Below are 12,982 nucleotides of genomic sequence, written 5' to 3'. Positions count from 1 at the left end.
TGTACGCCCAAGAATCCTAATTGGAATAAACAACTGGCGTGTGGGTCACGTTCTCGATAGCCGTGAAGGAAAAGAATATGAGCCAGTCGCATCAAAGACTCGTTTGGGGTGGATGGTATATGGTGTACATAATAGCGCCCAGCATCATGAAAGGTATACTGCATACCACAGTTACCATATCTGTTCAAATTCTAGTCAGATTGATGACGATTTACATAACATTGTTAAGAAATTCTTTGCGCTTGATAGTATCGGCATAACTAAACCAGATAAAATGATCTGTTCCAGTGAGGATGAACGCGCCTGGTCCATGATGCGTGCTATTACCACTTTAGAGAATGGACACTATAAAACTGGACTCCTTTGGAAATTCGACGACGTAAGACTGCCTGACAACAAGGCAATGGCGCTTAGAAGATGGCAGTGTCTGGAACGTAGGATGACCAGAGAACCTGAACTAGGCGCTGCACTCAGAGCAAAAATGGAAGATTATTTGCGTAAAGGATATGCGCGGAAGATGACGACCGATGAATTGAGGCTACCATATGAACGCATTTGGTACTTACCAATATTTCCGGTGTTCAATCCAAATAAGCCGGGGAAACTGAGAATCGTTTGGGATGCTGCTGCTGCTGTGAACGGCGTTTCGTTGAACTCAGTGCTAATGACCGGTCCAGATCAGCTAACAGAACTCCCAGCAGTACTCTACAAGTTCCGCCAATATCCGGTGGCCATAGGAGGAGACGTTCGTGAAATGTTTCACCAGTTACGAATGAATGAGATGGATCAACATTGTCACCGATTTTATTTCAGCATGGATGAGAATCAAAAGGAACCCGACGTATACATTTTGCTCGTTATGTCTTTTGGAGCGACTTGCTCACCGAGCCTTGCCCAATTCGTTAAAAACGAAAACGCGGAACGCTTTCGGCGTCGCTTTCCAACCGCAGTGGACGCAATCATAAAATCACATTACGTTGACGATATGTACACGAGTGTCCCCACCAAAAAGGAAGCAATCGTTCTAGCCAAGCAAGTCAAGGAAATTCATTCTCACGGTGGGTTTGAGATGACCAACTGGGTTTCTAATTCGCCAGATGTACTTGAAGCTCTGGACGCATCAGAGGTTCCTGAAAAGAATTTAGACACGACGATCGAAGTTGCCAATGAAAAGGTACTCGGGATGTGGTGGTCGACGGAATCAGATGTTTTTACCTACAAACTATTCCTGCAACGCAACAAGGATATCCTTTCTGGAACGCGACGCCCTACTAAAAGGGAACTTTTGAGAACCATGATGAGTGTCTATGACCCTCTCGGTCTCATCGCACACTATTTGATGTTTTTGAAGATGCTTTTGCAGGAGGTCTGGCGATCCGGAGTCGGTTGGGACGATTGTATTGCTGAACGTGAATGGGAGAAATGGAATATCTGGCTGCAGTTTCTGCCCTCGCTTGAAAATTTACGGATTCCCCGCTGTTACCGTCTGAAGACATCGATAAACTCCTCCGTTCAACTCCACACTTTCGTGGATGCTAGCGAGAACGGATATGCCGCTGTATGTTATTTCCGGTTTGAAGAGGATGGCCGAGTCGAATGCACGCTGATTGGGGCAAAAAGTCGTGTCGCACCACTTAAATTTGTATCTATACCGCGTTTGGAATTACAGGCAGGTATCATCGGTGCTCGATTGGCAAAGGCCGTAGAACAAGGCCATACATACAAAATATCGAAACGGTTCTTCTGGACTGATGCTCGTAACGTTTTATGCTGGCTGAACTCCGATCATCGAAGATACAGCCAGTTCGTTGCCTTCCGTGTAAGCGAGCTGCTGGAGACAACGGATCTTACTGAATGGCGATGGGTGCCAACCAAATTAAACGTGGCCGACGAAGCCACAAAATGGAAATGTGCACCGAGTCTTAAGTATGATAGTCGTTGGTTCAAGGGCCCCGAATTTCTGCTACAACCGGAAGAAAACTGGCCGAAGCTTCCAGCTTTAGAATCCTCCAAGGAAGAACTCCGTTCGAATTTTTTAAACCACCATGACGTTGATAATTGGGTGGTTACACCAGCGAACTTTTCAAGTTGGAAGCGTTTGCTTCACACCGTGGCATTTGTGATGCGGTTCCCAAGAAATTTGAGGAGAATGAAAGCTGCAGAAACACCGACAGCTGGACCGTTGTCTGCGGAGGAATTAACCGATGCTGCAAATTACATCTATCGCCGAGCTCAAGAGAATGTCTACGGAGAGGAAAGAAAGTTGCTTGCTAAACCCAACCGTGCTAATGGTACTCCGATTCTTCCCAAAAGCAGCTCTCTATACAAAGTCGAACCATATCTTGACGATGCTGGGGTAATGCGTATGCGTGGTCGCATCGGCGCGTGCGATTTAATTGATGAATCTACAAAACATCCGGTTATTCTTCCTCGAAAACATCACATCACCTCTCTAATCATCCAAAAAGCTCATGAGGAATTTCATCATCAGTGTCATCAGACTGTTTTGAACGAAATCCGACGCAGATACTATATACCGCGGTTGCGGACAGTGTACAGTAAAACTCGTCGGGATTGCCAGAAGTGCAAAATAATGACAGCTAAGCCACAGCCTCCTCCCTTGGCCGACTTACCAAAGGCTCGTCTCGCCGCCTTTGTTAGACCATTTTCATACTTAGGTATTGATTACTTTGGTCCGATGCAGGTGGTAGTTGGTCGCCGTGTCGAAAAGCGCTGGGGCGTACTAGCCACTTGTCTGACTACTCGAGCAATTCACATCGAGCTGGCTCATTCATTAACAACGGATTCCTGCATCATGTGTCTGCAAAACATAATAGCGCGACGTGGGACTCCTGTCGAGATCATAAGTGATCGAGGAACAAATCTTATCGGTGCAAGTAAAGAGCTAAAAGAAGCTTTAGGAAAGGTAGACAAGGAACGTTTAATGAAAGAGTTCACAACCGAGAACCTCAAATGGGTCTTCAATCCACCTGCTTCCCCTCATATGGGGGGAAGCTGGGAAAGACTGATACAATCAGTGAAAAAAATTTTGACCAGTATTCTCCCGACCCAACGACTACCTACCGATGAAGCACTCAGAAACGCTCTTGTTATGATAGAAAATGTTATTAATTCACGCCCTTTGACCTACGTATCAGTTGACGACGAAGCAGCCCCGGCACTCACTCCAAATAGTTTTTTGCTGGGATCCACAGATGGCTCAAAACCTTTAGTACTTCACGATGACAGCGGTGTAGCTCTTCGAAGTGCCTGGAAATCATCACAAATATTGGCAAACAAGTTTTGGAAGAAATGGCTAGAAGAGTATCTTCCTGAAATAACCAGGAGAAGTAAATGGTTTACGGCCGGTCGTCAGATCCAGATTGGAGATATCGTGATTGTTGTGGACCCAAGTTTCCCACGAAATTGTTGGCCAAAAGGCAGGATTATCGCGACGAAGGTATCCAAAGATGGTCAAGTTAGATCAGCGACGGTGCAGACAGCGGCAGGCATACGAGCGCCCGGCAGTTCGTCTGGCAATGCTGGAGGTAGGTGCAGATAGAAGTGACCAGGATCAGGATCCAATCACTGGGGGGGCTGTTGCGACACCCCTCGTGTAGCAACGCACCTTCAAACCAGCTATAAGGTCTAACTGACACACTCAAACCTTGTTTTGATCAAACCTTAAAATTAGTTCGCTTAGTCGGTTGACAAGTAGAAAAAATTACAATAGATAGTGGAAAAACGTGGCTTGATTACTAAAGTGGTTTCTGAATTCTTTATATCCAATTTATAAATTTCTTTGAATTACTGTATCCTATTCCGTTTGAAGCTTGAAGTAAGTTAGAAACCAATAAAACTTTATAAGAATTCGAATAATAATAAATTAATCGCTCAGGTGTAGGTTGATTGATTGTCTCCACTTATATTCCGTGAGGTCGTGCGAGATACTCGAATTTGAGGTATTTTATATAATAAATGGCTCAAAATAGCCTACTAATTGTTGATATATACAGGTGTACCTATTCAGGTTCCATTCAATATAGTTCAGGGAACGAATGCAACGAATTCCACGAAACCCACAAACGTAAGCATAGATTAAATAACCTAAAAAATATGTACTAAGAAACAAATGTAATTTACAGGAAAATTTTAACTCTGTAATAAAGTTTACAAGTTATCATTTCGGAAATTGTTTCGTTTGTTGCACTCTGCAACACCGAGGTTAGCCTTAAACCATGGTTCAAAGGCCTGCCCTTCAATCGGGACTTCATTCGCAATTTCTCCCGACTCATATCCAATCACTGTTCGTTAGACGCGCTGTTATTTCGTATCAATCTCACCAGAAACAATCTCTGCGTTTGTGGTCAAAATTATCACGACATTGAGCATGTTGTTTGGTCGTGAGAGGTGTATCTTGTAGCCAGATCGAATTTAGAAACTCGAACTTTTCTAACTTTTCCTCAGAACTATCTATCTCTATGTGTAAACATCAAAATTCTCCATATCTCCTTATGTACTTTCCTCTCTCATGTCACTCTACTAACTTCAAGTCGTCTGCGTTTAATCGATTCCGCATTCTAATAACCGTAGAATAAGCAAATTGTAAATATACTTTAGAATTAAAAATAGGTTTTGAATTTGGTTTCATTAAATTTAAATAACTGAGCCTGTATGAATAAACGATTTATTTAAAAAAAAGTATTCCTGACTAGTGTGGAGCAAAGTGGTCTTGAAAGTTTAGTTGATTCAGATGAAACACAGTAAACGAGATCTATTTAAACTGTGGATAATTTTACGAATATAGAAAAATGAAAATTTAGTTTAGTAAACACACAACAATATGAATGGATTTTATTAAAGTCCATTCCTAACTGACCATTGAATGTAGCATTAGTAAAAAATATTCTTCTTTAGATAAATGGAAACATGTTGTTTGATGAGAGAAATGGAAAATGAATTTCCGTAGTGTAACTTAGCTTGCTTATTATATTTTATGTGTGTTTAGTAGTACCGTATCAGTTGAAATGATTTTTCCATGATGAACAGTATGTGGACAACGGGAAAGTCACGACTCAGTATTGAAATCACGAAATCATAAATAATTGTCAACAGAACTTTCATCTTGGTTGTGACAAAATCTATGAGAAAATTTCCAAAAATCATAAATATTCTTTTCTGGTAGAGAAAAAAGCGTGAACTTTTTGTTTTTTTTTCTTTAGGGTGGTCCGAAAAAACCGGTTTTTCCCTTTTTTCCAACAATTTTGGGAGCAATATTTTGCGATAAGAAACAAATAAGCATGGAATGGCTGTATAAGAATGTTCAATTGTTACGTGTCCCGTTTTTAGTCCGGAACTATTTGGTCAGCCTATGCATAAGAGTGTGTCGAAAGCCCTAGTATGGAGTACGGAGCATGGAGCAAAGATTTTCGATCCGGGGGACCGCAAAACCCTTCGGTTTACAGAACGGACTCGATTATATACAATCACCACTATCTTTTCACTGTATATAATCAAGTGAACAAAATAATATTTTCGTTTCATACACATATATATATCTTTTGTTTTTTCGTATATAACAGAAGAATTTAATTTTTGATTCATCCCCTTATAATCAGAAAACACCTTTCTCACATAAAAAAAACATATATCCGAAATCTTTCAGAACGTGATAGAGGATCATATTTGATGAAAAAAGTCACAGGAGGGTTGTGTCCGGGACACGACGCATAGTTGACGAAGGATTCCGTTAGGCTATCTGTTGAGTTTGGATTTGGTTGAAAAATTACATCGTTAAACTCTTTGATAACGATTTGGTGGCCCTGGAAAGAGCCGTTTCGTTTGGTTGTTCACTCCATCAGTGTTTACCGAGTGATGATGACAGACGGATGGTGGACAGCCGTTGGATGGTGCGTATACATTTTTCTCATCAGTGAAAACATGTTACATATTTCAATTGGAAAAGATAATTTTCTTTTATAGTTTTTACTTTATGAGTGTTTATTCTAGCCAATGCGAATTTTAATTGGACTAACAATTCCTAATACTATATGTAGAGCATATGGGAAATCACTTTTTTAATATTTTTTCACTTTTCCAATTTTTCACGCCGTATAAACTTTCCTTGGGTGAAAATGAACACAACAAAACACAGATTAAACCAAACGACCTGTTCTCGAGCGGGAGCACACCTTGGTTTTTATTTATGAAAATTGAAATAAATCGTTTCATATATCAAGTCATTTTTAACACAACAGCTACCATATACAATTTTACACTTACACTTGTGCTAAATTTTTCACAATACACGATCGGTCATTGACATAAAATTTCACGAAGCAACCAACGTAAAAGTTCTAAATTAAAATTTTATTTGCTAGAAATAATCGTATTACTCACCTTACTTACAATACAAAAATGCCCCCGTCTAACATATATTTGCCATGCCGTTTTCCCCCAGGCAGCTTGGTTTAGATGTCTCTGTTAGGGAATACATTTCGGTAGAAACAAAAGCTCCCCCTACTTTCATGTATTTGCAATGCAAATTCCCCCAGGCAGCTTGGTTTTTATGTCTCTGTTAGGGACCCGCCGCATGTGTCGTCAAATTTCACCAATCAGAAGTGGGTATTTCCGTTAGGATAGGGGTTGAGATTTTTCAATTGTTCGATAGTTACTTTCATGACATATATTATTTTGTTCAATATAAAAAATTGTTATGAAGTGCCGAAATCGATTGACGCAAAAATGTCATCAGTCCATCATGAAATTACTGAGCAATAAGCGTTTCAAATTGGACAATTTTCACGATGTACTCGATTTTGGATTTTCAATTTGTACCCCAATATGTTCCCGAAAGACGTAATCCTACGTCAAAAAAATTCTTCTACGCTTATGTTCGAATTTCAACAATTACAGAGTTATTTGTTTCGAATTTTGTTGGCTTAAACTCTACTACGAAAAATACGCTACGTGAAAGGAGTCTGTTGCTTCCATTTGAAAGACGAGACAATTTAGTACAGGATATAGTTGAGAAACCTCCAAATTAGTGGATTTAAATAACATTTTGGAAGTGAAAACTTAGAAGTTAGTGGTTGTTAAGGTGTTATTACTAATATTACTCTAAAAATGCATAATAAACTTGATTTTTCATATCAACCAAATCAAAGCTTTCTAATCTTTCTACAATTTGTTCTTTGACACCCAACTTTTATCTTATAAAAATATATATATATTTACATATATATATATTTTTTATACTGTATGTAATCGAATCATATATAATTGAGTCTGTAAATAATTGAGTTCAGTTTGTCGACTCAGCATCTCATCTGAGAATAAATTAATAGGTACATGGTTTCAAACAAGGTTTCTGAAGTTGTGTACATACTTGATGACCCAACAAGTGTCTTCATTATGGATGAGTACTGCATCGAAAAATATTTGTTTTAGTAAGCTCTAAAAGTCGTCCGAAGACAGTTTGCATGAGGAATTTGAAATGTAAAAATTAGAGCGAAAAACGTATAATAAGAGAATTCACGTTGTTCTAAAACTTTATAGGAAGTGAACTCACGTGCTCTTGAAAACATAATTTAAAATTTAATTATATCTATAAAAGTAAAATACTACTGTACTAGTAAATCTTAGTGTTCAAATTAAGTCAACCGGATGGTTGAAATGAGTAAAATAGGAATTATAAAATAGAATTCTGTCTAAATCAATATCGTAACCAGTGTTGCCACATTTATACCTGTACCAGAGGGGTCAAAAATTTTACTCACCTGTAGTTTTTTTTTTCCAAAAATCTGCACAATCGAAAATATTCGTTGTAGAGAAAAAAAAATTCTTAGCATTAAAAATTACTCATTTATTTACTATAAATACTACATTTGCAAGTCATTCGTGTGTTTGATGAAGCTAATACATAGTTTTTTCAATCTAGATTGCACACTATCATTTTTAAAAATTTTCGAGCTATCACCACGATGTTTGACCAAATCCTTTGATCTCAAAATCGCATTCATCGTATCGTTACTGAGCCGACTTTTTGTTCTGATAGTATTCAGAAAAAAATCGCTCGACAGTTGCCGAGGAGTGAGGCATAGTGAGAACGTTACAACAAGGCATCGAAGCGCCGAAAAGGCGAGCAAACCGTCAATTCTTTTCAGGCATCTTATTTTTGTCCACCAACCCTGCACATGCTTGTTTTCTGAAATTGTGATTTTCTTATGCAGTTCTTTTATCTTTAGGCTACAGAATTAATTCTCCATATTTTGTACATTTTGGACATTGAAACAACGTAAGGTTCCTCGCAGATATTAGTGAGAATGATCAAATAAAAATCTTTCAGCTCTTCATGTAGCATCGTGAATTCAGGTTTTTCAGCCTGAAACAAACGATTCAATCTGCTCATCTGGGGCAAAACATACGTCGCATCGTCCGACGCGAATCCTTCCAGACGATCCTTGTAAGGAACTTCGTCTTTATGAAACTGATCAATCATTGCATTGTAAATGCTATTAAGATCAGCAGCACCAAGCGATACTGCGGCTCTTTCATCGTTTCTTCATATGATACAATGAATTGTAGCTTAAAATTAAAAGAAAATAGTTCAAATTTTGCTAATATAAAAAAAAATTAAATTAAGGAATTCACCAAATAAATTCGTTAGAATTTTGGAACCAATTATCTCTTCGTTGCATTAGCTACAAATGGTAATCCATCGATGTATTCCCGTTATGTCCCAACTCAATTTTTTGTTACATCCGTCATATCAAGCTGAGATGCTTGCGATCATACAAGATCTGAACAGCAAAAAATGTTGCGGATCCGATAATATCTCAGTGAGTGTCATGAAATCGAACGCAGTTGCTTTCTGCAGGAAGATACCCAATACTAAAGTCGTGTCAATTTTGAAATTCGAAGATTGTACTAATCCTAGCAACTGTCGACCGATTTCAACCCTATCATTGTTTAAGGCAGTATTCTAGTCTAGAAATTTGGAAAAAAACAAAATTTGTTTGCAATTATTTTCTCGTTTGCTTAATCATTTTTTTAAAATTTTGTCAATTCTTCAATTTGTTAAAACATTGATTCTTTTATTGTTTAACTCATTAATTTTTTAATTCTTCAATTCCTTCCCGCCGTCGGTATTGGAGTTCGATAACGATGATTTACGGAATTTATCTTCGGTCCGATTGGTTTTAGCGGAATCCTCTCGGTTACCTTTTCAGGTTTCCCAAAGTTCTATTAAGTTCTAAAAAGCTTACCCGTGATAAATTATTAAATATATGGCCGGTTCGATTGTTTTTAAAAGAATTCTCTCGGTTACCTTCTTATGTTTCCAAATATAATTTTCAACCATTGCGATAAGAATTGAGAATATCTCAAGTTCTACTGAACCGATTCATATCGAATTTATATGTATAAAATCTGCAGGAATCTTGTTTAAACCTCTAAAAACAAATATTTTTGAGATTTTACTGATTTTAAAAATTCGGGGAACGTAAGAAGAAGCGTTTCAAGCCGCATTTTGTTTTTCAAACCGATAGACAGTGATAAATAATTCCTGAAGTATCCTGCGTTCAATAAATATTGGAGTACCCCAGGGTAGTAATATTGGACCTCTGTTGTTTCTTCTATACATCAATGATAGAAGTAACCTGTTATTGATAGGAACTGCTAGACTATTCGCTGACGACACTGCATTATGATGTTCTCCAGGTAGTTTTTGACAACAATTGCAACATGGGGCCGAGCGTTGTCATGTTGCAGAATCACCTTGTCGTGTCTATCGGCGTATTGCGACCTCTTGTCCTTCAGGGCTCGGCTCAAACGCATCAATTGTTGACGGTAACGCTCTCCTGTGATAGTTTCATTTGGTTTGAGTATCTTATAATGAATGACTTCGAGCTGATCCCACCAAATACACAGCATAAGCTTGGAACCATGAATATTCGGTTTTGTGGTTGATGTTGATGGCTGGCCGAACTTAATCCAAGCTTTTTTACGCTTACGTTTGTCGTACCGTATCCACTTTTCGTCACCAGTCACGTTTCGGAGCAGGAAAACTTTTTTTCTGTCGCTGAAGCAGTTGTTCGCAGGAGAGAAAGCGCCTTTCAATGTCTCTCGGCTTCAACTCATATGGGACCTAATTGCCTTGTTTTTGAATTACCCGAGTTGCTTTAAACGATGAGGAATTGCTTGTTTTATCACTCCCAACATGTCTGCAAATTCTTTTTGTGTCTGGCATGGATCTTCATCGAGTAACTTCTCCTCATCTTAGATTTTTTTTGGTGCGCCGGGGCGCTCCTTATCTTCGAGGTCAAACTTATCACTTTTGAATCGGTGAAACCAAGCTCTCCATGTTGGTTCCGACAGAGCATGCTTGCCGTAACTTTTCACAAGAATCCGATCTGTCTTCTATTGTTTGCAATAATGCAAATGAATTCCCCGCAAAAACGGCTTTTTTTTAACGAAATTTTCAATTTTTGGAGCGATGGGAAAAATGTTGTTTTGACTTTGAGGATTCAATACGCACTGATACTTGAAGCCTCAACCCTTATCTTTATAATAAAGTTGTGTTCACTGTGGTCCGATGTACATGTTTGAAATAGCAAACCTATTGAGTCAAACGATTGGGACTTATTTGTATACCCAATAGTTTTTTCTGAATCTAGATTGCATACTATTATTAATTAAAATTTTCGAGCTGCTGCCACGATGTTCGATCAAATCTTTTGATCTCAAAATAGCGTTCATCGTATCGTTGCTGAGCCGATAGTATAGTGAGAACGTTACAAACAAAGCATCGAAGCACCAAAAAAATGAGCGAACCGTCATTTTTTTACGCTTCCATTTTTTGTCCATCAATCCTGCACATGCTCGTTTTCTGAAACTCTAATTTCATCTTCAGGGTACGGAATTTATACTCCAGATCTAGTATATTACTATCGTAGAACCCAGGAATCGCCACTAACACAACGTTAATGTTTGTTAAACTGGAAAAGTTCCTGGTATTTGACAGTGCCGCAGCATTGAGCGTCGCATTATTAAAATCGATTCTTTTTCTCATTTGCTTGATCAGCTCAACGAAAAAACTGCGACAAATATCCTTTCAGCACTTCTTGTAGCATCGTGAATTCAGTTTTTTAAGCCTGGAACAAACGTTTCAATCTGTTGACCTGGAGCAAAACTTACTCAAAAAATGCAACTGCAGCGTAAAAGTCATCATATACCTGAATGTTGCTTTGTTCAAATCTATAAAATTTTACACGCGGAAAAAATCTGTATCAATCTGTACTTTTTGACGAAAATCTGTACCGAACCAAAAATGTACCGTACCAAAAATAACGATAAAATCTGTACCTTTCCAGATAAATCTGTACGTGTGACAACACTGATTGCAATATGGAATAATACAGGGTGGGTCATTTAAAGTGGAAGGATTTGTTTTTGCAATAGCAAAGTAAAGAAGTGGAATTTTAAAAAATTTTGTTTGAAATTCATTTATTTTGGTCCAAGGAGATTTGTTCTAACTACTTTTTGATTATGATATCTCGTAAATGACCGCCTCTGGCCTTGACCGCAAAATGTGCCCTTTTTTCGGCATTTTCCATCACTTTGCCCAATGTTTCGGCCGATATGGCAGCAATTTCGTGTCGGATATTGTCTTTCAGCACAGCCAGGGTCCTTGGTTTACCAGTGTATACCTTGGATTTTAAATATTCCATAAAAAAAAGTCAGGAGGCGTCAAATCAGGTGATCTCGGTGGCCAGTCATAATCGCCGTTTTTCGATATTAATCTTCCGGGGAACATTTCGCGCAATAATTTGGTCGTGGCAGCCGCTGTATGGCATGTAGCGCCGTCCTGTTGGAACCAGTAATTGTCCAATTCATTTTCACGAACAAATGGCAATAAAAAATCGGTTATCATTGTCCGATAACGCTCCCCATTCACGGTTACCGTTGCTCCATTTTTGTTTTCGAACGGCATCAATATTCTCGTCGAAACGTGTTGGTCGTTGTCTGGACAGATGACTGGCATTACCAACACTACCAGACGATATAAATTTGGCATATAATCGACGTATAGTGTTGTCTCCAGGCGATGTTTTAACTTTATTTTTATTTTTCCACGCACGTTTAGCTAACACAATTGAGAAGTTATTTTGAATGTACAGCTGAACAATTTTAGCGCGTTGTTTAGGTGTGTATTGTTCCATGGTTAAAATTGTACTGAAATGACGCTTCCAACGCGGTATGACATTTGTTAATCTGACATCTCTGTCAAAAGTTATTGCCAGATGCTTCCACTTTAAATGGCCCACCCTGTAGTATGGAGACATGCATGTAAAACAAAACTAAAAAAAAATATGTATTGCAGAATAGGTGTTTGAATTACCAATCCTCCACTCTACTTCAGACTTGTATTCTGACGATTCTGATAGCATACTGCCTCTTACTGGACTGCGCGAATCTCAGACTGTAAAATTTATCCACAGCGTTATAAATGACAATAATATCCATCACAACCAGACCTACAGCAAACCACTCCAAGCCCGGAATTTAATGCGAAGTCGGGAGCAACCAATGTTGGTCATCAGCGTATTCTGTTTTATGGACCATTTCATTTCAATCGAACCCGAACTCCCGCCATGTTATGCGTGACGCTAACCACTTGGTCACGGGAGCACCCACATATCTACTATTGTAGTTAAATGAAAGCAAAGCAGAATATTTTGCAAGTCAAACAGTTCATAGCATGGTTCAAATGTTACTGTATGAAATTGGGTGAAACACAGCTTAATGCTGCAAAGTTTCTATTTTTCCCCGGAAATACTCCGACTAGATATCATAATAACATAATTAAAACAAGCCCAACAAACTCTGTGCCCGCTCCAACACTTCCAAATCGAATCGATACCAATTCCATCCCCCTGCATCATGGTTTCATTTCTTCAAATTTCGATGAAGTTCATCAATT

The 12,982-nt window shown here is 38.6% G+C and overlaps 1 protein-coding gene and 1 long non-coding RNA gene across 2 annotated transcripts; both read left to right on the top strand.

Moving 5' to 3' along the window:
* Positions 1-274: 274 nt before the first annotated feature.
* Positions 275-3,562, top strand: LOC129773684 (uncharacterized). Its single transcript, XM_055777330.1, has one exon. It carries the CDS (start codon positions 275-277, stop codon positions 3,560-3,562), a length of 3,288 nt encoding a protein of 1,095 aa, XP_055633305.1.
* Positions 3,563-3,615: 53 nt separating this feature from the next.
* LOC129775120 (uncharacterized) lies at positions 3,616-4,091 on the top strand. Its single transcript, XR_008742859.1, has 3 exons — positions 3,616-3,838; positions 3,899-3,962; positions 4,017-4,091. It is a non-coding gene; the product is annotated as an uncharacterized LOC129775120 (long non-coding RNA).
* Positions 4,092-12,982: the final 8,891 nt, after the last annotated feature.

This window comes from Toxorhynchites rutilus, chromosome 3 (genome assembly GCF_029784135.1).
Source record: "Toxorhynchites rutilus septentrionalis strain SRP chromosome 3, ASM2978413v1, whole genome shotgun sequence".
Classification (NCBI taxonomy): Eukaryota; Metazoa; Arthropoda; class Insecta; order Diptera; family Culicidae; genus Toxorhynchites; species Toxorhynchites rutilus.
The sequence above is the reverse complement of the archived record's forward strand: the minus strand, read 5'-3'. Positions and strand labels throughout refer to the sequence as shown.